This window comes from Corvus hawaiiensis, chromosome 24 (assembly GCF_020740725.1).
Source record: "Corvus hawaiiensis isolate bCorHaw1 chromosome 24, bCorHaw1.pri.cur, whole genome shotgun sequence".
NCBI classification, from domain to species: Eukaryota; Metazoa; Chordata; class Aves; order Passeriformes; family Corvidae; genus Corvus; species Corvus hawaiiensis.
The window spans coordinates 146,803-169,908 of record NC_063236.1 but is presented as its reverse complement, the minus strand read 5'-3'; the positions used below and the strand labels follow the sequence as shown (position 1 = coordinate 169,908).

At 65.7% G+C, this 23,106-nt stretch overlaps 2 protein-coding genes and 1 long non-coding RNA gene across 3 annotated transcripts; all 3 read right to left on the bottom strand.

The window, feature by feature from the left end:
* Positions 1-353: 353 nt before the first annotated feature.
* On the bottom strand, positions 354-14,747 carry PCBP2 (poly(rC) binding protein 2). Its single transcript, XM_048327866.1, is given in 18 exon segments — positions 354-918; positions 3,129-3,298; positions 3,828-3,880; positions 4,782-4,820; positions 5,267-5,339; positions 6,316-6,357; positions 7,202-7,267; positions 7,442-7,528; positions 8,948-9,022; positions 9,429-9,557; positions 10,142-10,222; positions 10,224-10,274; positions 11,499-11,561; positions 11,563-11,616; positions 11,906-11,938; positions 12,047-12,070; positions 12,394-12,511; positions 14,666-14,747. Coding segments are annotated over 17 exon segments (1,146 nt in total). The 5' UTR covers positions 12,463-12,511; positions 14,666-14,747; the 3' UTR covers positions 354-881.
* A 633-nt stretch (positions 14,748-15,380) lies between these two features.
* LOC125337765 lies at positions 15,381-15,902 on the bottom strand. Its single transcript, XR_007208131.1, has 2 exons — positions 15,717-15,902; positions 15,381-15,633 (listed from the first exon to the last, which is right to left on the bottom strand). It is a non-coding gene; the product is annotated as an uncharacterized LOC125337765 (long non-coding RNA).
* Positions 15,903-16,063: 161 nt separating this feature from the next.
* AMHR2 (anti-Mullerian hormone receptor type 2) lies at positions 16,064-21,324 on the bottom strand. Its single transcript, XM_048327865.1, is given in 20 exon segments — positions 16,064-16,187; positions 16,678-16,782; positions 16,784-16,837; positions 17,312-17,340; positions 17,343-17,447; positions 17,516-17,611; positions 17,614-17,662; positions 17,997-18,157; positions 18,290-18,371; positions 18,373-18,405; positions 18,785-18,910; positions 18,912-18,977; positions 18,979-19,014; positions 19,280-19,329; positions 19,332-19,388; positions 19,779-19,826; positions 19,829-19,858; positions 20,155-20,343; positions 20,759-20,925; positions 21,016-21,324. Coding segments are annotated over 20 exon segments (1,566 nt in total). The 5' UTR covers positions 21,024-21,324; the 3' UTR covers positions 16,064-16,112.
* Positions 21,325-23,106: the final 1,782 nt, after the last annotated feature.

The following is a 23,106-nucleotide window of genomic DNA, read 5'->3' as shown; positions in this document are numbered from 1 at the left end:
GGGGGACTTCTGTCACCCCCGGATGTCCCAGGGGGATTGTGGGGGGAAAAGGGGGGAAAGCAGAGAGGGAACAGAACCAACAGTGGTTCCATTAAAGACCAGTTTGGAGGCAAATGGGAAAGACCCTCTGAAAATTCATCTGGAGGGTCCAAGTTCCCTCCCCAGGACTGGCTTATCCCATTCCAGTGGGACCCCAAGACCCAACTGGGCCATACTGGGAGCACTGGGTTGGTTCTCCACCCTCTGGAAGGATCCCAAACACCAGCTGAGGTCTCCAGAACCAAACTGGGTCATACTGGGAGCACTAGGAAGAGCCAGGGGGGGGGGTTCAAATAAAGACTGAGACAGGCAGATCCATTAACCAAAATATCCTGCAGGTTCTATTCACAAGGAAAAGCTCCAGTCCATCTTTTTATTCAGTTTTTTTTTGAAAAATTTCCTGACGTTACAGAACTAAACTGAAATATTTTTTTGTTGTTTTTTTTTGCTTTTTTTTCGTTTTTCTTCCACTCTTACATTTAATGACAAAAACAGAAACTTCATGAGCCGAAAAAACGGGGAGAGGAGGGGAGAAGGTGCTGGGGAGGGTGGGGAGAGGAGAGAGAAGCTTTATAAAACTAAGATTTGGGGTTCAGCAGTTTTAAGAGCTGAACGAAGGAATTAAAATGCTTTTAATTCAAGAGGAGAAAAAAAAAAAAATATAACCCCGAGAAACAGAACAAAAACAAAAAACCAAAAAAAAAAAAATTGTTTTGAAACAAACTGAACCTGGTGAGTGGCGCGAGGCTGGAGGAACCGAAAATGTACAAACTAGTTTTAAAACCTGGGTCGGTGCTAAGGGGCCGCAGATGGATGGCGAGGCGGGGGGGTCCGGGGCCCCCCTAACTGCTGCCCATGCCCCCGGTCTCCGAGGAGAGCCTGCAACGAGAAAAGGGCGTCAGAGGGACCCCCACGGCGGGAAGGGCGGCACAGGGACCCCCCAGCACCGCAACGGGGACGGGGCGCGCCCTCGGACAGGCGACAGCCCCTGGGGGAGCGGGCAGGGGGGCGGCCCCGCAGGGGACCCCCCCTCAGGACGGGTTTGGGGGTTTGCACAAGCAGCCAGGAAAGGGAGGTGCCCTCCCGCCCCAAAACGGCGCTGGAAGGGTCCGGGGGGGGGGGGTCTGGGCTGAGCGTGGCGGGCTCTGCTCCCAGGGTTTGGGGAGGGGGAGAGCCCAGGGACTCCCCCCAGGTGGGGCAGGGAGGAGGCAGCAGAGGAAGAGGAGCGCGGGGAAAGGGGGGGACCTCAGCAGGGCCCTCCGGGGGGGCGGGGGGTGCAGGGGACACACAGACACTGCACAGGGGCCCTGAGCCAGCAGGGCCCCCCCCGGGGCAGCCCACCCTCCAGCCCCGCCGGCCACGCCCGTGGCGGCTCCGGGCTCGTCCCTCACTGCGGGTTTGGGGGCTGTGGGTGGCGGGAGAGACCCCCCTCAGGCAGGGGGACCCCCGGGCCGGGCCCCCGCTGTGGCACAGATCTACCAGATCAGATTCTCACCGTGGCAACTTTATTACAGGTACAGACAGTTAAGAGAGGACAGGTGAGGCCCCCAGGGCACCGGGGATGCAGTTCCCCCTCCCCCCAAAAAAATCAGAGTCCCTTCCCTCCCTCCACCCCCCCATCCCACCCCACAACTGCGCCCCAACTACTCAAAAAAAAAAAAAAAATGGGAAAAGGAGGAGAAATGGAAAAAAAAAAAAAAAAAAAAAGGTAACAAGCAACAACTACAGGCAGGCAGAGAAGGAGTTGTGACCATCACAGGACAAAGGGACACAGTCTCTCGGCCGGCAAGAAAAACTCTGCTGCTGCCAGGGCAGCATGAGCTGAGTAAAAAGGAAAACTTAAAAAACCCAAAAAAATAATAAAAAAAAAAAAAAAAAAAAAAAGGAAAAAATAGAGAAAAAAATTGCTGTTCCAAGTCTCCTCTACGGGGTCCCGGTGCTGCCACCCCCTGGAGCAGCCTCAGTACGGGGAAAACCTTTGCTTCTCCGCTTTGAGTTTGTTAGTGACACAGGGCACGGCGGGCGCCGCGGCGCCTTTGGCCGCAGACACGACATTTAGCGCCAGGAGAGGGACAGGTTTCATGCCAAGCAGACTGGAGACACAAGGGGCGGTCGGAAGAGGGTTGGGGAGGCTGGAGGGTGCGTCGGAGGCCCCCGCGGTGGCGAGCGAGGGGGTGGTGGTGGAGGAGGAAGAAGAAGAAGGGGTGGAGGGTTGAGAGAGGTTGATGCTGAGGTGGTCAGGGATCGTGACGGAGGCTGCCTGGGAGGAGGGTTTAGCGCTTTCTAAACTGTAACAGAGGAGAAAAGGAAAACAACAACAAAAAAAAAAAAAAGAAAAAAAAAAAAAAAAAAAGAAAAAAAGGGAAAAAAAAAACACGGGTGTGGGTGGGAGGGAAGGAACAGCACAAAATGCGAAAAAAAAGCACAGGACAAACAGCGCAAAACGGCGCAGGAGCCGAGCTGGGGGAGAAGGAGGAGGGAGGGAGGGAGGGAAGGAGCAGGGAGGGAGGGAGGGAAGGGATGGTGCTGCCAGGCCTGGCCCAGCCACACATGGGACCCCCACACCCCCCGGGAGGAGCCCAGCTTGGCCCCCAAGGTCCCCCCCTGTGCCAGAAGGAGCCAAAATCCAGAGAAAACCATGGGCAGCTGCTGCTCTGCAGAGCAGGGACACAGCCCCAGGACCTCCAGCCCCTCTCAGCCAGGGGACGCACTCCCCGCTGCAGGCAGTGAACAGGGGACACAGGGATACCAACGGGGCAGCCCGAGCCATGCCAGGCCCCCCACGGCCCCAGGGCAGAGCCAGGTGCTGCCAGCAGCACCGGCAGCTCTCTGGGATGGCAGCATCCCACTGGGACAGGGCTGGGCAGCCCCTCCTGCCACCCCTCAGGAGGTTCTGCAGGGCTGGGCTCCCCCCAGCCCCATCCGTCACCCTGCAGCGTTCCTGGAGGCGATGGCAGCGGGGACCACCGGGACAGCAGGCACGGGGAGGGGACAGGGGACGGGGGACACACGGGGGAGAGGAAACCCCTTCCCCTCATGCAGGGCACGGGGAGGGAGGGGACCCCGGGAGGTCGTCAGCGGGGACTCACCTGACATTAATTAGATACTGGGCCAGGCTGATGCTCGCTGCAGATCCAGTTATGGTCACCTGCCTGTCAGTAGAGCCTTCCACGGGGTTGGCAATCTTGATCTGAGCCCCGGACATCTGGCGGATCTCGTTGATCTTGGCACCCTGACGTCCGATGATGCAGCCAATCAGCTGGGAAGAGACACAAAGGGGTTAACTCGGCCTCATCCCTGCCCTGGCACCTCCCTCAGGGTGGGATATGGGGGGGGGGGAAAGGGCTGTGCCAGCCCCACAGGCTGCCCAGGGCAGGAGGGGAGGGAGGGCACGTTCTTGGAGGCGTCCAAAATGGTGTGGGATGTGGCCCCTGGGGACAGTTCAGTGGGGGGGACAGTTGGACTTAGTGGCCTTAAAGGCCTTTTCCAGCCTTAATAGTTCCATGATTGTGGGACTCCTGGGGCTGTGGCATTAAGGAGCTGGAAAAGGGGAGTTTAAGGGATTGAGAAAGGGCTTTTTTTGCCTTGAAGATCACTGGAACAGGGAGCAGGGATGTGGCAGCAGCCAGAGCAGCCCCAGGAGGTGGTTTGGGATGCAGCCACGAGCCCAGCGCAGCCTTAAAGCCAAGGACAGGCACCCCACAGCCCCTGTGAGAGGGGCAGACCCCAGGGACCCTCAGAGTCGAGGAACAGCCGCCCCCCACCCCCAAACCCCACAGGATACTCACATCATTTGGAATGGTGAGTTCATGGGAGGTGGTTTGGGCAGAGGCATCCAAACCTGCTCGGAGACAGAGAGGGGGCCCAGGTGAGGGCAGGGGCAGCCGGGGGGTGCAGCACCCCAAGTGCTGCCAGGTTCAGGCTGCCTGGGAGGGCTCCGAGCAGGCAGGGAGGGCACAGCAGGCTGGGAGGTTACTCCGAATCCCGCTGCTCCCCACCCCAGCTTCCCTCTCTCCTTGCTCACCCAGGAGTTCTCCTCTCTTTGTCCCCTCCCCGCGTGGATTCTCCATCAAGGTGGGACAATCCCAGAGCAGGAGGCTGCACTGGGGGGCTCCAGCCGGGCACTCGGCTCCACTCCTGCTCCGGCTTCCAAAGGCTACATTACCCCAACTCCTCCTCCTCCTCCTCCTCCCTGCAGCCCGGCAGGGCCGTGCTATGCCAGCGGGCGCTGGGAGGCTGCTCACACCCCACGCAGGGCTGAGCTCGTGTGCCAGGGGCGTTTTGAACACATTTTTCCACTTTTCCCCCCCTTCCCAGCTCACTCCCTGTGAGAGGGAGCGGCGGCAGCCTCGAGGCCTTGCGCCAGGGCTGTGCAGGGGGACAAAGCAGGTGACACCCGGTGCTGTCCCCCCACTCCCGGGGCAGCTCCGGCTCCTGACAGCTCCAGCACCTCCTCAGCTGGGGGTTGCTCCCCTCTGTGTGTTTTTTGGGGTGGGGGGGTTAAAGCTCAGGGCCCACAGCTCGCTGGGACAGCCGAGCCTCCACCCAGACCTGCTGCTCTCCACTATCCAGCTGTGCTCCAGGGCCCGGCCAGCCGAGCCAGGCTGCACCTCCAGCCCTTCTGGGGCTCCCCTCGACCCCCTCTCCCCCCCCATCCAGGCAGCATCTATCAGAGAGAACGAGACCCCGGGCAGCATCAATACACAACAGAGTAACTACAGATCGTGTGTTTGGATCATTACCCCAATAGCCTTTCACCTCTGGAGAGCTGGAGTCAATGCCTGTTAAGATACAAGTCACAATGAGTTTGGCTGTCTTAAGTTTAGAGCCCCAAATGGGTAACTTTTTTCTTTTTTTAGGTGGTTTTGTGTTTTTTAGCCATCTTAGCAAATCTACAGCGAATTTGGTACAACTCGGCAGTTGCCTGCTTTAGGCCTGGAGTAGCCAGAGGGGAGAGAGCGGGTGCTGCGGGCCGGGTGTCTCCCAGTGTGCTGGCAGAGCTGCGGAGGACGAGGGGCATGAGGGAGGGAGGGAAGCAGCGTGGATGGATGGAGGCCCTACCCCTGCGGCCCCCAGACACATCACAACAGCAGCAGTTACCTGGCCGGGCCCGGGGCAGCGTTTGGGTTTAGGTTTTTGTGAGCACAGCCCCACACAGGAGCCGGGAGCGGCCCGGGCTGGGCTCCGGCCCCACGCGAACGCACACAGAGAGAAGGAGTTTCCATACCACTGAATCCAGTGTTGCCATGAGACATTGGAAAGTGTGACTGTTGCATTGCCAACTGGTGCAGCTTGGTCAGCTAAAGGAGGGAGAAGGGAGAGAGAGGAAGAGAGAAAGAGAGAGGCTGGCGTTAGCCATTTCCCAAGGCCAGGGCCCAGAACTCGCCACGCGCGCCCACGCGGACACAGCCCCGCCGCCCGCCCTGGCCCCTCCGTGCTGCCCCGGCCCGGCTACGGTGAGCTGGGGGCTGTGCCCACCCCCCTCGGTGCAGCAGGGGCTGGAGGAGCGCAGGAACAGAAGCAGAGAGGAGCGGGAGGAGGGAGCAGGTGCCGGTGGCACCGTGGGGAGCGCAGGGAACGGGCACGGAGCGCTTGGCTCGGCTCTGCCGTGCCAGCCCGGCTTCCTCAGAGCCCCTGTCCCCCCAGCCTGGTGCGTCAGACTCCCCTCGCTGCCCTACAGGTGCCAGGAGCAGAGATCAGCCCCTACGGGATGAGGATGGGTGCCAGAGGATGGAGGTGTCCGACAGCTCCGGCCGCTGCCGGGATGGTCCCTCCGCTCCCGACCGGCCCCGCCAGGCTGGGCCGGGTCCAACCCCCCGCCCCGACTGCCACCTGCGCCTGCTCGCTGGGCCAGCTGTCCCCTGCCCCGGGAGAGCCACTGTGACAGAGCCACCGTGTGCTGGCTGGGGGGTGGTTCTCGTGCCAAATTGAGGGAGGAGGAGGAGGGGGGGCAAAGGAAAAGCCAGAGCTGGTGTGAAATGCCAAGCCAGGGAGAGGTGGGTTTGGAAAAAAAATATAAGGAGGAGGGAAGTGTCAGAGAGGAGGTGGGGGAGGATCCAAGGAGAGATCTGAGGCCGGCTGAAGCTGGCTGCAGGAGGGCCAACTGAGGGGGGGCGAGTTTTTTTTTGGGGGGGGAGGTGCTGGGGAGCTCAGATCAGATCGAGTATTCAGCCCCAAGCTGAGCCAGCTTGAGTGGAGAAAGCACGGAGAAAATTTTGGAAGGTGGGGGAGGAAAAGGGTGGATTTCAAGACAAGAAGTTGTAAATAAAAACTTACATCTGGCTGTGGAATGGCATACTGTCCTTGAATGGTATAGGCCTACAAAAGGAGGAAAACAGTCCTATTAACAACCATCGGACAGCCACCCAGGGACAGACAGATTTCAACTAGCCAGGAAGTCAGAGAGCCAAGGTGGAGAGTTCTCCGGGGCGAGGGAAGTGGGGCAGGAGAGGCGGGGACGGATAAATGCTGTCACAAGCAGTTTCTAGGCTGGCGGTTACTCGAATTGGCCTGACGTGGCGGGTACGGGGAGGGGGTGGGCAGAATCGGTGCCGTCCCCCCCCCAAAAAAAAGGTGGCAGACAAAAAAAAAAAAAGAAAAAAAAAAAGAAAAAGTAAAAAACCAAAAAAAAAAAAAAAACCAACAAGAGAACGGCTGGGATCTTGATGAAGATGTTATGGTGTGGTGAGTCCGACAATGCTGCTATCCCTGCGCCCCCGCGCAGGCAGGGAGGATCCAACGCCCCCGCCGGCCCTGCTGCTGCTCCTGGCCCCTCTCTGCCCCGGCCCGGCAGCTCCCCCGCCTCCCCTCCCACCCCCAAAAAAAAAGTTTGCCCCGTTCCGAGTCCTCTCGTCACTCCGCACGCCTAGGACAACGTCGCCGGGCAAGCTACAGGTCAGTGCTGGCGCTGGCTACCACTGCTCGACACGGCCCAGTGCTCGGAGGGGAACGAGGCGAGGGCCTGACCTGCCACAACTCCGTGTCCCCGAGGTTACAAGGGACAGCCACAGACTTCAGATTCCTCCTGAAGCTACCCAGAAAGGGCGAGGCACTGGCTGGGGCCTGGCTGGCTAAGGTTTGGGGAGGTCTGGGGGGGCCGGGCAGGTGGGGTGGGTGGGAGAGGAAGGGGAGAGGGGGGTACACAGCCTCACTTCCAGGTCACCGGAAGAACTGCAGCCCAGGCTGGAATTGGCCCAAGTTCGTTGCCATGCAGTGGCTGCCGGGTGGCCTGCGTGAGGAGAGGTTGGTGGGCTCAGAGTCCAGTTCCCAGTGGACAGGAGTCCACAGCACAAAAAGCCACCGTTGTCGGTTTTGGGGGACGGGGACGGGGATGCCACCCTTGTTGGCAGTCTCAGAGAGGCCAAGGATTGAACGGGCCGTGGAGACTGAACTCCCCTCTCACCTCCTGAGGTGGTCCCTCCAAGTCAGAGTTGAGGCACATGGATGGGGCGGTGTGGGGGTAGCTCGCACTGCCGCTGCTGTACCTGTCCTGTGGATAAATTAGAGGACTTCAGTCTCCAGGGCTGTCAATCCGAAACCTTTCGCTAACACCAAACTCAACATCCACATTAGCTCAGTGCTGATCGAGGGCTCGCCCTGCTCTACGCACGACTCTGAGCTGCGAAGACAGAGAGCGCAAGGCCCACCGGGAGCGGGGCCCGGGCGGCTGCTGCGGGCCTGGGCCAGGGAGAGGGGCGGAAAGAAGGAAGGGGAAGAAGAAGGGCAAGGGGAGGGAAGAGATGCGTGGCTGTGGGCAGCCTGCTCCTCACTGCTCTAACGGGGAAGGCGGCCGGCTCCCGCCTCGGGGGTCCGCACGCTGCGGCCCCACTGCTGGCCAGGGGCGCGGGGGCTCCGCGCCGGCCAGGCCGGGCGCTTCCCCCGGGGTGCAGAGCGGCGGGAGAAGCTGTCGGAGAGGCGGGAGGGGGGGGGCTGACCGGGTTCAGGTGGGGAGGAAGAGGCAGGGAGAGGGGCGGGGGGGGGAGGAAGGGGATGGCGGCAGGTCCGTCCCCAGAACAAGCGTGGCAGGGTTGGGAGGGGGGGAGAGCAGAGTCAGACCTGGCTCTCGGGGAGGCCGGCGGCAGCTACACCCCTTCCCTGACCCCCTTTCCCTGCCTACCGAGGCCCCCACTGACAAAGCCAGGCCCTGCCCACCCCGAGGGGCTCCCTGGCAGCAGGAAGGCAGCGGATGCGTTGTCGCCGTGGTTTCTCCGAGCGTTGGGGCAGCCCCGGGGGCCGCAGGGTGAGAGCAGCTGACCCGCACCTGGGCCCCGCCAGCCCAGGGGCTCTGGGCATTACAGTGGACAGAGTCCCATGGGAGACCTGTCCCCTGTAAGGGGGCTCAGGCCAGGGCTCGGGCCACTCCCCAGCTCAGCACAAGAGGGAGTAAAGCCTGGTCACCTGACGCTACTCCTATCTGACACCCTCCCCTCGTGCGAGACGAAGCCTTTGCGCACCCCAACCCTACCCACGGCACAGGCTGAGCCTTTGCACCCCGAGAACCAGTGGCAGAGAACAGAGAACCCCCAACCTCCGGGCCAGTCACCCACAGGAGGTCACAGCGAGTCCTTGGAGCCAGCCTGAGGCAGAGGGGCAGAGCCTGGGTTTGGCAGCTCAGCCCGATTCAAAGCCCTACTGCCGCCACCACGCTGGCAAACGTTTTTTGGCTGGTTAATTCCAGAAGTGTTTTCCAGTACCCTCTCCTCCCAAATTGGCCCTTTCCCCTGCTGCCATCCCTCAGCAGGGATGGCTGGAGCTAGCTCTGGGAGGGCGAGGCCCAGCAGAGCTGCTCGGGGCCGAGGGCCCAGTGTGGGTGACGGGCACATGGAGCGGCCGGGGCGCGCTGGCAGCTTGGTACGACACCCCCCGCCCCTCCCCACCCCGCACCCCAGGAGCAGAGGAGAGGCCTTACCTGGCCGCCTGCAAAGATGACGGGAGAGCTGGATGGCTTGGGTCGGTACGGGATGGTGACACCCTTCGGGGGAGACTGGGTGACAGGCAGAGAGGGCAGGTCAGACACTGAGTGCCGCTAGCACGAGGCCCCCTCCCTGCACCCCACACCCCCACGGCTCTGCTCTGCATGTCCAGCTAGCCCTTTGGGGGACCCAGGGCAGGGCTATTTCTTCCCCATCTCAGGCACAGGGCCGAGGGAGGACACCCAGGAGAATGGCAGGGCCATGGGTGACACCGTGAGCAGCTCTCGAGGCCCCGCACGACCCTGGCTTTAAGCGGCTCCAAGCCTCACCTGGATGAGGCTGTAATCCCCAGCTATCCCTTTGTCCACCAGCAGCTGTGTTTTTTTCTCCCCCCTCAGCATTTCCACCCCTCCAAGGGCAGCGGGATCCCCTGCAGCACCGGCCTCCCCAGGGCACGGGCCCGAGGAGGGGCCCTACCTCAAGCATGACGACGCAGATCTGTTTGACGCACTCGATGATGGACTGTGGGATCCCAGCGATGGTGATGGCTCGCTCAGTCGAGTTGGGCAGCATGTCCCCTGCCACCTGGACCTGTGCCCCCGTGCTCTGCCAAGCCGAGGGTTAAAAATAGCCCATCAGACCCCGGGCAGGGCTGAGACCTCAGCGACGAACCCTGCGCATGGTTATACATAGCCAAAACTGCCCCCCCTCCACTCCTCCTTTCCCCCAAAATAAAGTCCTTTAATCCCAGCTGGATACAATTCGGTCACCAGGAGCCTGAGGCAGCAGAGGGGGACCTGGACTTAGCCTGTCCCTGTAACCCAAGCCAAGCCAGTCCCCATGCCACCAGAGCCGGGCAGAGTTAATCCAACAGCACCCAGTGCTAAATGACACGGCCGAGGGCAGCGCTGCCAGCGCATCTCCCTCTCCAAAATCTCGGAAAAGGCCGGTGAGGAGGCAGTCAGGAGCCATGGGAAGGGGGGAGCAAGAACCCAGGCATCCAGCTGTGAGGGACAGCACCAGGCAGAGAAGGGTCTGCCCTGACTCTCAGCCTGCCAAGCACTAAAAATACAGGGAGCTCCAAAAAAATCCCAGTGATGTCACATCCCTGGGGCAGGGACAGCGCAGGGATTTGCCCTTGGGGACACCTGAACCCCACCGTGGGCCCCCCCGGGCTGGGCACCACGCACCTCTCGGATCTCCTTGATCTTGCAGCCTCCTTTGCCAATGAGGGACCCGCACTGGCTGGCGGGGACCACAAGCCGGAGGGTGGACCGGGGGCCGGCTGGCAGCTGTGCTGTTGGTCATGGAGCTGCTGATGTCCTGCGAGGAAGAGGAGGTGTTGAGGGCTCGGCCCTGCTGGGGACGGCACGCGCTGGGGACGTGCCCGGCACAGGGACGGGGAGGTGACGCTGGCACCAGTGGCCCAGGCCAAGGTGACCTCGGGGCTTTCCCAGTCCCCGTTTCCCAGGACTTCCTCAGCAGCCCAGAAAAAACAGAGCCGTATTTTGGGGAAGCAGCAGCCAAACTCTCTGCCTCACTGGAAATGGGTTGTAAGCACTGCCTCAGGCCGGGTCCCACCTCAGCCAAGCAGGAATCGGTGCTGGAGGGGAACAAGGGACTGAGGGGGGGCCCGGGGACTCCGCAGCTCCAGGGTCAGCACAGAGCCTCCCACTGCACCAGGGATCAAGGCAGCAGCTCTGGGAAAAACAATCCCGGCGCCGATTACAGCGGTCATGTGCTGGCAGGGGGAGGGGAGGCACAAGGCCAGGGCTCAACTGACCTACTAAAAGCAAAGCTTCAGCTCCAAGGCCGGTGCCCAGAGCACTGCAGAGCCGTGCAGCCCTTGGAGGACTCTGGCTCCCAGCACACGGCACTAACAGCTCCAAGCTCTGCAGCCTTTAAGGCTGTGGTGAGAGCAGGGGGATTTGGGGACAGAGCTGCCAGCACAGGATTGTTTCTCCCATGGTAGTGTCCCAAATCCAAAGGGCAACAGGATTTGTACCCCCACAGGTGAGGTGGGGGCCACAGAACTCTGTCCCACACCAGGTGAGGAACACTCTCAACTCCTGCTCTCTCCAAAGTGGAGCAGGATGAAAATGTCAACATCACAGCCCTGAGGACACACGTTATCCAGCAGCAAAATCCCCCCTGGAAGTCCCTGATTTAACAGGACCAGGGACACGAGGCAGCCCCTCCAGCCCCACATGGCTGCACCCCCAGCTCCTCCTTGGCAGGGCTGGGGACCAGAGCTGAGCCCTGGGCTGTGCTGCGGGAAGTGGCATCAGCACGAGCAGAGCCAGGGGGATTCCAAGCCCTGTTCTGTCCCACGCTGTGGGCGGGAAGTCCCTGCGGGGCTCTGGCTCCAGAGCTGCCTGGACCTTGCCCCAGCGCAGGTGCCGGGCAAAGATCGGGGGCCAGGCAGGGAAACGCTGGCTGCCCGTGCGGAACGACAGCCCTGGGCCCCCCGGGGCTCATCCCGGGGGTCAGCTCATCCAGAGAGAAGGGATAAACAGAGGCAGTGACTGCAGGGGGCCGCGGACACACCTCTTCCAGTTTGTCAATGATCATCGCAAAGGCTTTGAAGATGGCGTTGGTGGGTCCCGCGAGGGGTGATGATCCGCTCGGGGCAGTTCCCTTCCGAGATGTTGATGCGAGCTCCGCTCTGCGGGGAGGCAAACGCCACCTCAGTGCTCCGGCAGCCCGGAGTTCCTCGGGATTTCTCCGGATCCCCCCGCTGCCACCGCCAGGGACAGAGCCCTCCCTCCTCCTCCTCCTCCTCCCCTCCCTCGGCTCGGGCAGCCATCTTCTCCTCCTCGGCTTCCTGCCGCGCCTGCCCACACCTCCCGGCATTCCCCGCGCCGCCGCTCCGGCCGCCGCCGCCGCGCTGCCTGCGGAGCCCTCGCAAGGCCCCGCGGAGCCTCCCCCTCCTCCCGCAGCCCCCCAGGACTCACCTCCTCACGCATCTTCTTCACGGACTCCCCTTTCTGTGAGGGAGGAGAGAAGGGAAAGAGGCGTCAGCACGGCTGCGGGAGGGAGGGGGGATGAGGGGAGAAGGGGGAAGGCAGGGCTAGGGGAGTTTGCTCCTCACTTACCTTCCCAATGATGCTTCCCACCTCCTGGGATGGAAACAAAAGCACCATTAGTCAGCGTTTTAAAAACTCCTGGAGCCCCATGCCTACACTCGGCTCTTTTCACAGTCAAAACAAGCTTCTGAGTGCTTGAGATCTGCCCCTCAGATAACTGGGGTTTACCCCAGTTGTGCTGGTCCTTCCCCCCACCCCATAATTATTTTCTTCGCTAGCTGCACCCCAGGATCTGTCTGGGCGCCAGCAGCACATTTCTGACCCCACGGCAGCGCCAGGGGATCCCGCGGCCATGGAAGCACCCAGCCCACCCTGTGCCAGGCCGGGGGTCAGCACAGAGGACTGGGGACACGAACCTTTCCGTGCATGAGTAGCCGGATGGTGAGTGTGACATTGAGACCCCCTTCGATGACTCCGGTGTCCATGGTGGGCAGCGCGGGGTCAGCTCAGGCTGCGGCAGCACTCGGGCCTCGACTGGGGGCGAGAGGGGGCTGGGTGAGTGAGGGGCTCTGCCACCCCCCAGCCCATCCAGGCAGGATTCCAGCCTCCCTGCGCTGCTTCTCCCCTCAAATCGCCCCCGGAAGCACTGGGCTGATCCACGGTGGTTTGGCTACTCCTCCTATGAATTTCCAGGGCCGCACTGGCCTGATCCCACCTGGATCCCGCAACTCTTGGGGCCATGAGGGTCCTGCTCAGCCCCTGCCTCCTCCCAGCCCCAATTCTTGCAGGGGCTTCCCTGAGGGACAACTGAGAACTATAGGGTGACCCCCAGGTAGCACTGGGGACACAAACGGTCCCTGGACACAACCAGGGATCCCAAGGGGGCAGTGAGGACTAATTGTGGTCCCTACAGGTCCGGGGAACCTGCCTCTCCCTGCGAGCCCCACACTTTCCCCAGCCCAAGTCTTCTCAAAGCTGCCCGATGGGAGCGGGCGCCCCAATCCCAGGGCTTTGACCCACTGGGAAGCCAGGATTAGGGAGAAAATAAACCCCACCCGCTTCCCTGAGCCCTGCGCCCGCGCGGGGCCTCCCGGAGCAGGTTCCGAGGCGATTCCCTCAGACCCAGATAAGGCCACATGAGCGCACGATCAGGTTTTCAAACCACCTGAGTCGGCAGCGGTTGCAAAACAGCCCGGCTGGCCCCAGCCGAACGTTTCATGCGAATCTGGTAAATAAAACTCCCATTTCGGCCAGCGCTTCTGCCCCATCAAAGTTTAACCGCGGCGGGGCAGGGCCGGGGCCGCGCTGCCTCGCTGGCACCGGAGAGTATTGCCGCAGCCTCCATGAGCTCAGGCCGACATCTCCCCCGCATCCAACCCGGTTCAGGGAGCAGAGCTCGGGATCAGAGCCCCGGCAGCGGGGCGAGGGGCAGAGCCGGGCCCCGAGCCCGCCCGGCCGCGCCTGGGCCCGTCCCGGGGACAAAAGGGGCCAAGGGGGCCCCGCCGGGGGTGACGCGGGCCCGAGCCGGGCTCCCGGCGACGCTCTTCGCAGGGAAACTTTCCCCAGCCGCCGCTCGGCCCCTGCGCCGGATCCCCCCCGCCTAACACCGGGAACGCGGCTACTGGGCTTGGGACGTGGCTCCGAATCGAGCCCGTCCCTGAGGCGGGGACGCGGCTCCAGAGCCAGCTCAGCCCCGCGCGGTGGGGGGGGAACCAGGCCGGGGCCGCGGGAGCGGAGCGGCTGTCACGGAGCGACCCCCGGAGCCGCGATGGAGCCCCCGGATGGGGCCCGATCACAAAGCGGGTGAGGGGGATCCCCGGCCGGCGGCTCCGAACAGGACCCGGAGCCCAGCGAGGGGGGGAACCGGCCGAGTGCTGGGAGAGCGGGGGGGGGGGGGGGGGCCGCGGGGAGGAAGGGGCCTCTGGATCCCGGACCGAGCGGCACCGGCCCCGGTGCTCCGAGCCCCCCCTGGACCGGGGGGGGGACGATACCCCCGGGCGGGAATCGCGGCTCCCCTCGGGGCAGCCCCGGGTGGGTTCCCGGATCGCCCGGGGGGGGGCGGCGGCTCCGCGCGGGCCCGTCCGTGCCCTCCCTTCCCGCTTCGGCGGGGGGAAAACAACAGCGCGGGATGGCGGAAAAAACCGGGCCCCGGGCGGGAAAAAAAAAAACCCTCCTCAAATAAAAAAAAAAACTAAAACAACGACAAAAAAAAATTAAAAAATAAACTCCAAGAAAACGGGAGTAGAAAGAAAGAAAGAAAAAAAAAAAAAAAAATCTCCCCACGCCCCTCGGGGCCCCCCCCGCACCCGGCCCGGGCGGGGGGCGGCGGCGCCATGTGACGCACGCGGCGCCCCGAACCCCCCCGGGCCGGTTCCGGGGGGGGGGGGAGGAGCGGGGGGGGGACGGCGGGAGGGGGGGCAGCGGCGGCCCCCGGTCGCCCCAAGCCCGTTTCCTCCCCCCCGGCCGGCGGCGCGGGGCGCGCGGGCCGCACAGGGCCGCGCAGGCCGCGGGCGCCGTGAGGGCGCGGCCGGCGGGGGGGGCGGCGGGGGGGCCGCGCGAGGGCCCGGCCCGGGGGGGGGGGTCGGACCCGGATGGGGCGGCCGGGGGGGGGGGGGCCCGCGAGGAGGGCCGGGGGGCGGCGGGGGGGGGGGGCGATGGGGGGGGGGGGGGCGGGGGGGTCGGGCCTACCTGCGTCGGCGCCGGGTAACGGCGTTGGGCGAAGGGCGCTCCGGGCGGAGCGGGAGGAGGGAGGGCGGGAGGGAGGGGGGGGGGAGGCGGGGAGGGAGCGCGGCGGGCGGGCGCGCGGGATGGCGGCGGCGGCGGCGCGGGGCGCGGCTGCTCCGGCTGCGGCGGCCGCGGGTCTGGGAGGGGGCGGCGGGCGCGGCCCGATTTACACCCGCCCCGACCCGGAAACGCACCGCGCGCGCGGGGCGGGACAGAGCGGCCGCCGCCCTGCAGTGCGCCCCGGGCGGCGCGGAGGTCCGAGAGGGGAACGGGGGCGGGATGGGGGCGAGGGGCGAAGGGAGAGTGGGGAGAACTGGGGGGGGGGTGGACCTGAGAGGAATGGGGGCATTGGGGAGTAAGGAGGTGTAGTGAGGAGTAATGGGGGCACTGAGGGAGCTCTGGGGAAATTGGGGGGTAAACGGGCGAATGGGGGCAATGGTGTGTAATGGGGGGCACAGCAGGGGCTAACGGGGGCAATGGAGGGGAATGGGGGGTAAATGGGGGGCCCTGGGGGGGAACTGGGGAGTGATTAATGGTGGGGTAGAATTGTGTATGGCGAGCATGGGGCACTGGGGGCAATAGGGGCACGGGAGCAGCCCCCCTCTCTCAAGGAGCTTTGGGGGTTTGTGTCCCCCCCAACCCCAGCCCCCCATCGGCGCGAAGGAGGCGCTGACACACATTGGGGTGTCCCAGGGCTTTATTGGGGGACAGCAGGAGCACTCTTGGGACCCCCCGGGACCACGGGGACAGGATGGGAGCCTGGCTGCTCCCAGGTGGGTCCTGGTTGTCCTGGGGGGTCCCGAGTGGTCCTGGGGGTCCCAGGGGTTCCAGGAGGTCCTCGGGGGTCCCAGGTGATTCTGGGGGGTCTGGGAGGTCCCAGGAGCCTCAGTCGGAGCTGCTGGAGGAGACGAGGACGAGGACGACGAAGAGCGCTGGGGGGAGGACAGCAGAGCCATGAGCCCCCGAGGGGGGGCTGGGGGTCACCCCCTGTGCCCCCCCCCCGCGTCCCCCCCACCTTGTGCCTCTTCTGAGCCTTCTTCATCCTCTTCTTCATCTTCTTCGCCGCCTTCTTGTCCAGCCCGGGGGGGAACGAGGGGAGCACCCCCGGCTGGGGGAGCACCCCCGGCTGGGGGAGCACCCCGGGTGGGGGGGCTGCGGCAGGGGGGGGCCCAAGGGGGGGACCAGAGGCGGCCCCGGGGGGTACGGGGGAGCGCCAGCGGGGTACGGGGGCTGCCCGGGTCCCACCAGCGGGCCGGGGGGTGCCGCGGGGGGGGGGTACACGGGGTTGGGCGGTGGGACCTGGGGGGGGTACGTGGGGTTCGGGGGGTACGCGGGGTTGGGGGGGGGGCGGCTGTCCTGAGGGGGAGAAAAGAGGAGATTGAGGGGGGGGGAGGGGCTGACCCCGGGGGTGTCAAGGCAGCCCCCCCAGTCTGGGGTGTCCCCCTGTACCTGCACCAGGATTCCACATGGTGGGAGGCTCCAGGACCTGGGGGGGGGGGGGGGGGGCACAGGGGGGGTGAACAGGGACCCCCCCCCCCAAACCCCCCCACTGCCGTGGGGATCCCCCCCCTGCACCCAGAGGAAACTGAGTCACGGAAGCTTTGGGGGTCCCCCCGGGACTGGATCGAGGGAGCAGAGCAATAGGGAGGGTACGGGGGGGGCTCTGGGGGAGTCGGAGTGTTTGGGGGTGAAGAGGATTTGGGGTTTGGGGTGCAGAAGGGGCTGCAGGCTGAGTTTGGCGCCCAGGGGGGATTTGGGGGTGCGCGGGGATTGCAGGGGAGCTCTGGGGTGTGCGCAGGGGGGTTCGGCGGTGAGGGGGGTGCTGGGGCTCCGCTCCCACCTTCGCTCCGGCCGCGGCCCCTCCGGGCAGGAAGCGGGGCCGGGGCCCCACCCAGGGGAGGGGCCTGACCGCGGCCCCTCCCCCGCCCGGTTCCCGTTGTTCCCCCGCCTGCCCCGTGCCTCAGTTTCCCCCGCACGCACCTGGCGGGGGGGGGCCCCGGGCCGGGGTCCCCCGGGGTCGGTGCGGGCCCCGCGGCCAAGCGCTGGAGCCGCTGCAGCGCCCGCTCGGCCGAGAGCCGCGCCCTCGGGGTCCGGGTCCCAGCAATCCTCCAGCAGCTCCGGCAGAGCCCCCCCGGGCTGTGGGACCCCCCCCCCCCCCCCCCCCCCCCCGGGCTCAGCGGGAACCCCCGGGCGGGGGAAACACCCGGGGACACCCCTGAACGGGGACACCCCTGAACGGGGACACCTCCCGGTACCCTCAGCGGCATCGCTGGGCAGCTGCGAGGGGACCCCTGGGCAGCGACCCCCCCCCCCCCCCCCCCCAGACACCCCCGGGCACCCAGGCAGGGACCTCCCCTCGGGCCCCCTGAGTCGCCCGGCACCCCCTGAGACCCTCTGGGGACCCCCGGGGTAACGCCCCAGAACAGGGACAACCCCCGGGCAAGGGTCAGCATCTTTGGGCAGCTGGGAGGCGACACCGCGGGCACCCCAAACACCCCGGGGCACCCAGGCAGGGATCCCCCCCTCGGACCCCCTGCACCCCCCTGGGACCCCCGCGGGTCACGCCCGGCCACCCTCGGCCCCCCGGTCAGGGGTCCCCGGGGGTCTGACCTGGGGCACGCAGTGCCAGGCCGGGGGATGAGCGGCCGCCGCCTCTCGTCCGCAGCCAAGCGCCGGAGCTGAGCCCCGGTGGGGCTGGAGCCCAGCTCGGCCTCGTACGCCAGCCGGAACGGCGGCACCGGGGCTCCTGCAGGGCGGCCGGGCTCAGTGGGGCCGGGGCGCCGCGGGTAGCGCGGGAGGACCCCCGGGACTCACCGGGGCTCAGGGCCTGGCAGCGGGACAGGATCTCCCAGAGCAGCAGGGCCAGGGCGTAGACGTCGGCCTGGCGCAGGGCCCGGCCCCAGGCCCGCAGTCCAGGCTCTCGTCCAGAATTTCGGGTGCCAGGTACCGCTGGGTGCCCGCCTGTACCCAGTGGGGTCCTGAGCTCGGGGGACAGGGCCACCAGGGCCACCAGGGGCCCCCCGTGCCAGGGATGGGCTCATGAAGGAGTGAGGGCTCAGCTGGCACCCACAGCCGACACTGCCAGTGGCATCTGGGGTGCCATCCCCATCCCAGGGCTGTCACCTCTCCTTCCCATGCCATTCCCATTCCTGTCACATCTCACTCCATCCCCATTCCCATCCAAATCCCATCCTATCCCCATCCCATTCCATCCCCTCCACTCCCCCATTCCCCATCCCACCTCCTATCCTCTCTCCATCCCAATCCGATCTCCATCCCACCCCACCCCTGTCACCTTCCGGATGGTCACAGCGTGCCGGGCGCCGGTGCTGTCCTGGGCGCGCGGTGGCAGCGCCAGCGCCAGCCCGAAGTCGCCGATGGCGCAGGTGCCGTCCTCCCGCACCAGCACATTCTGGCTGCTCAGGTCCCGGTGCACCACGCTGGGCTTGTACAGCCCTGGGGGCACCGGAGTCACGGGGGGACAGGGCAGGGGAGCCCAGGCTAGGGGACAGGGCAAAGGGGACCCCCGGGCAGAGTTCAGGGAGGGGGGGAACAGGGCAGGGGACACTCCGGGGGTGCCACCCTCACCGTCACGCCACAGCTCCTGGTGCAGGAAGGCCAGGCCGCGGGCCAGGGACAGCGCCAGGCGCACGCTGCCCGCCCAGGTCCCCCACGTGCTGCCCCAGGAAGTGGCGCAGGGAGCCCTGGGGACACGCGAGGGACACGGGCGGGGATGTGGGGCGCCCAGCCAGTATCTCCCACACATCTCCGCCCCCAGCCCCCCGTCCCCACCCCTGTGCTCCCCGAGTGTCCCGCGCACCTCCCGAGCCCCCCTTAACCCCCAGTACCCCCCTGAGCCCCTGGAGCTTCCCGAGCCCCCCATTGCCCCCCATTGCCCCCCCTTACCTCCTGCACACCCTGAGCCCCACAATCCCCCGAGCCCCCCCAGCCCCTCGCACCCCTCGAGCCCCCAGAGCCTTCATGCTCCCCTGTACCCCCCGAGCCCCCCAAGTCCCCCCAGCCCCTGTTACCCCCCAAGCCCCTTTACCCCCCCCCCGACCCCCCTGAGCCCCCCGAGGTGACCCACGGCGGGTAGAGCTGCAGGACCAGGAGCCCCCCTCGGGCGCGGGGTCCGGCTGCCCTGGTGTCCAGCAGCCTGGCCACGTTCTCGTGCTCCATCAGCGGCAGCGCGTGCACGGCGCGTTCGGCCCGCGAACCGCCGGCCAGCCCCGGCCGCGAACGCCTTGATGGCCACGGGCCGCTGGCGCAGCGTCCCCCCGCCACACGGCCGAGAACCGCCCCGACTGCAGCACCTGCCCGCGTGGACAACGGGACACAGCTGGCACCGGGTGTCCCCAACCCCCGGCACCCCCCGCGCACGGGAACCCCCATGGCCGGGCACCCTTTGCGGTGTCCCCGGGTAGCGCTGCTGTGCCACCCCCTGGACTGATGCCCACTCTGTCGTGGGTGTCCCCTCATCCCCCCCTCCCAGCATCACCTCCTTATGTGCCCTCCCACTTGGGTGCCCCCCGTGGGTGTACCCCCCTTGTGTGCCCCTTGTCCCGCGGGTGCCCGCACCTGCAAGAAGCGCAGCACAGGCAGGTCCGGGCTGGGGGGCTCCGGGGGGGCCCGATTCTCCGGCCCCCCCGCAGTGGCTGCCCCGTGTGGGCCCTTGTCCGTCGCAGTCCTGGATGGGGGACACGGGGGGACGCCCCCATCCAGGCACCCCCCCCGCAGGAAGCCCCCCAAATCAGGGACACGGGACCTGGGGACACCAGGGACCACCAGCCCCCCCCGCACCAAGCAGGGGACATGGGGAACGTGGCAGCCCGGGATCCCCGGGACACTGGGGACACCCCACCCCGGGACACCCCACCCGAGGGTCACTAGGACACCAGGGACCCCCCCCGCCCCAGGGACAGAGTGACACAACACTTGGGGACTCCCCCCCTCCATTCCGGGAGACCCGCACTCTGGGAACACCAGGAATGTGGCATTTGGGGACACCCAGTGGACATCGGGTTGGGAGTGGCTGTGCCCGCTGGTCCCCCCGACCCCGCCGTGTCCCTGTCCCTACCGAGGATGCCCAGACAGGTGAGGAGGATGAGGAGGAGGGGGCCGGCACCCACAGCCACAGGGTCCCCGCCCGGCCGGGCACTGGGGACAGAGACTGCGGTGACACGGGGCCCCCTGGCCCCCAGGTCTCCGGGGTGGTGATGGGGGACCCCTTTTGGGGATCCCATGGCTTCCCCAGCCCCCCGTGAGTCCCGGGTTCCCCTCACGGACCCCCCCAGTCCCCCACGGGTCCCCCGTGAGTCCCAGGTCCCCCCCAGCCCCCCCTCGAGTCCCTTCTGGGTCCCACCCTCCCCACTTGGGGGTCCATCCCCCGTGGGTCCCCTCTGTGTGTCCATCCCCGAGTGTCCCCCAAAACGGGCCGCCCGGCCCCCCCGTACCTGGGCCCTGGCGGGCCCCCCCCAGCCCCACGGCCGTGCCTGTCCCCGTCGCCGTCGCTGTCCCCGTGGCGTTGCCGTTGCAGAGGTGGCCGTGGCACAGGCACAGGAGCACGGAGCCACCGGGGATCCCCGCGGGGCTGGGGGAGCAGGTGGCCGAGGGGCAGGCGTCCCCCTCGCCTCCCCAGCAGCCTAGGGACAGCGGGACGGTCACCCCGGGGTGCCGGGTGACCGGGAGGGGGGCAGGGGGGACAGGTGGGACCCCCCGGTGCGGGTCCCCCCCGCAGCTGCTCCTCCCCAGCACTGCCGCAGCCGCTGCTCAAGGCCAAGGTCAAGTGCAGCCGCTGGGAGGGACCAGAACTTCCCCAAATCCCCCCCGGACAGGACCAGCCCCCACTCCGTGACCCCCCTCGGCCAGGATCAGGCCCCCTTTGCCTCCCCAAGACCCCCCAGGGCAGAACCGACCTCTCCATCCTGCCCCAAAACCCCCCCCGGGGCAGGACCAAACCTCTCCATCCTCCCCCATCCCCTTCCGGCCCTCCAAAATCCTCCCGGGGTAGGCTCAGACCGCAGCCCCCCTTTCCCCCTCCCTAAACCCCCCCGGTGCCGGGGTCTCACCCTGCGACCAGAGCGTGGCTGCGGTTCCAGATGCCGATGCAGCACTGGCCGGGGGGGCAGCGAACGGCGCCTGCCGCCGCCCCCCCCGCGTCCCCCAGCTCGCCCCGCACGCTCGGGTGCTTGTTGGACACGCAGGTCAGGTTGTGGGGGCCTGGGGGGGGGACACACACGCCCCAGGGGGTGGCTGTTAACCCCCCCAAAATGCCCCCAAGCCCCGTCTGGGCCCCCCCCAGCACCCACCTGGGGCGCCCCATGGAAGCCTCCGCGGGGCCGGTGGGAGAGGAGCCGAGCGAGAGCAGGACAAGGAAGAAGAGGAGGAGGAGGAGGAGGAGGAGGAGGAGGAGGAAGGTGCTGCCCCCCGCATCAGGGAGGAGAGAGCCGGGGTATCCGGGGGGGCAGCCAGGCCTGGTCCCCTGCCCTGCATCACCCCGAAGGGAGCTCAGTGTCCCCTGTCCCTGCTGGTGCCACTCTCGGGCCAAACTGCACCCCCCAAAAGCGGCCCGTGAACCCCCCAAATGGAGCTCAGTGTCCCCGGGCCCCACTCTGGACCGACTGCCCCCCTGCCACCCCCCCAAAACCCCGTCCGTGCCCCCCTCAAAGGACCCCCCCCGCAGACTTCCAGACAACGCCAGCGACTCGTGTTTATTACAAAAAGAACTCGTCGTTCCCCATTTACAAAGGAGCCCCCCAAAACTAACAGTTTCATCTAAGTCTTTTTGTACAAAAAAATAGCACTTTGGGACCCAAAAAAAAAAAATCATCCACCCCCTTCCCCCCAAAAAAATCGCCTTTGGGGGGTTTATGACATCAGCCACTGGATTTGTAAAAACCAACCCCCCTCCCCTCCCCTTCCCCAAATTAAAACAGAACAGAGACAGGACGAGATCAAACAGGGAGAGAATTATTGCCAGTTTGGGGGGCTGGACCCCCCAGGACCCCCCCGCTGCATAGAGAACTGGCCCCGGCCCCCCCAGAATGAAGGGGTGACAGTGGATTAAAGCTGGGAGGTGGGGGCAGCCTCGGGGACAGCCCCAAGAGCCCCCCCCAGACCCTCTGCGGGCTGTGGGGGGCGGGAGGGAGCAGGGGGGGCTCATGCCCAGCCCGTCACCCCCTTGTCAAGGCACGTTCGTGTTTTGTGTCCCGGGAATGGCTGGGGGGGTTGGAGTGGGGACCCTGGTGCCAACAGAGCCAAAATGGGGGTGATGGGATCCAGCTGCCCCCCCGGCACTGGGAGCAGCGCTGGTGGTGTGAACCCCCCAAAATGCTCTGATTTCACCCCAAATCTTCTGTCGTCCCCCCCCCAAAAAAACTGCAGGGGAGCAGCCCAGGCTCTGAACAGGACCCCCCCCCGGGGGTCCCCCTCCCTCCCGGCTGCGCTTCCTTAGGAAAGGCAAGCTCCTTCATCCATGGGGACATCCTGGGGAGGGACACCGGGGGACATCCCAACACCGGATCCGGGATCGGGTTTGGCACTTGATCCCCGCTGGGGATGGAGTTGGGCTTGGGGGGATTCGGGGTGGGGGCAAAATCATCCAATTGACCATTAAATTAAGAAACCTCCTGTTTTTTCTCCCAATCCTTTGTGGGTTTGGGGCTGGGGGGGGGGTTTGGGGGGAGCTCATAGTGCTTCACAGGGTTATTAAAATACAAACGCTTAAAGTTTCCTATATAAAAATATACAAATGCAAAAATAGATATCGAGAGAGAGAGAGCCAGGGCTTGGGGGGGCCGGGCCCTGCGCCCCCTCCCCGGGGAGCTTCTGACGCCTTTCCTTTTTTTTGTGTGTTTTTTACAAAAGAAAAACCCCAAATAAAACAAGATTCCCGCTTCCCGCTGCCTCCCGGAGCTCCCGAGCGCGGAAGAACTCGGGGATGGAGGTGGGGCAGCTGGTTTAGTTCCTCTCCAGAGGCTTTCCCGAGGGGTTTTGGCACCTCCGCAGCGCCTGCCCCGCGGTCTCGGCTCTGCCAGAGCTTCTCCCGGGAAAAAGGGAGCGGGAAAGGCTGGGGGTCTCCAGACTGGGAAGCACTGGGGGGTGGCGGTGGGGTGGCCGCTCTCCGCGTGCCCTGGCAGGGAAAACGCCCCATTCATTTGTGGGACCGGCCCAGGGCAGGTGGGATTCGTGGCTCAGCGGCGATCCGGGGGGCCTCCCCTCTGCACCCCTGGAGAGGGGGGGGTCCCGCCCCGACCCCCAAAACTGGGAGCAGGTAAGTTCTCCGGTCCGCCCCCTCCCTGAGCTCAACTCCTCCTTCCCCTGCTCGGTTCCACACCCTGAGGTCATTGCAGGACCCCACCCCAGTCAGACCCCGCTTGGCTCACCCCGAAGCTGCTGCCTGGGAA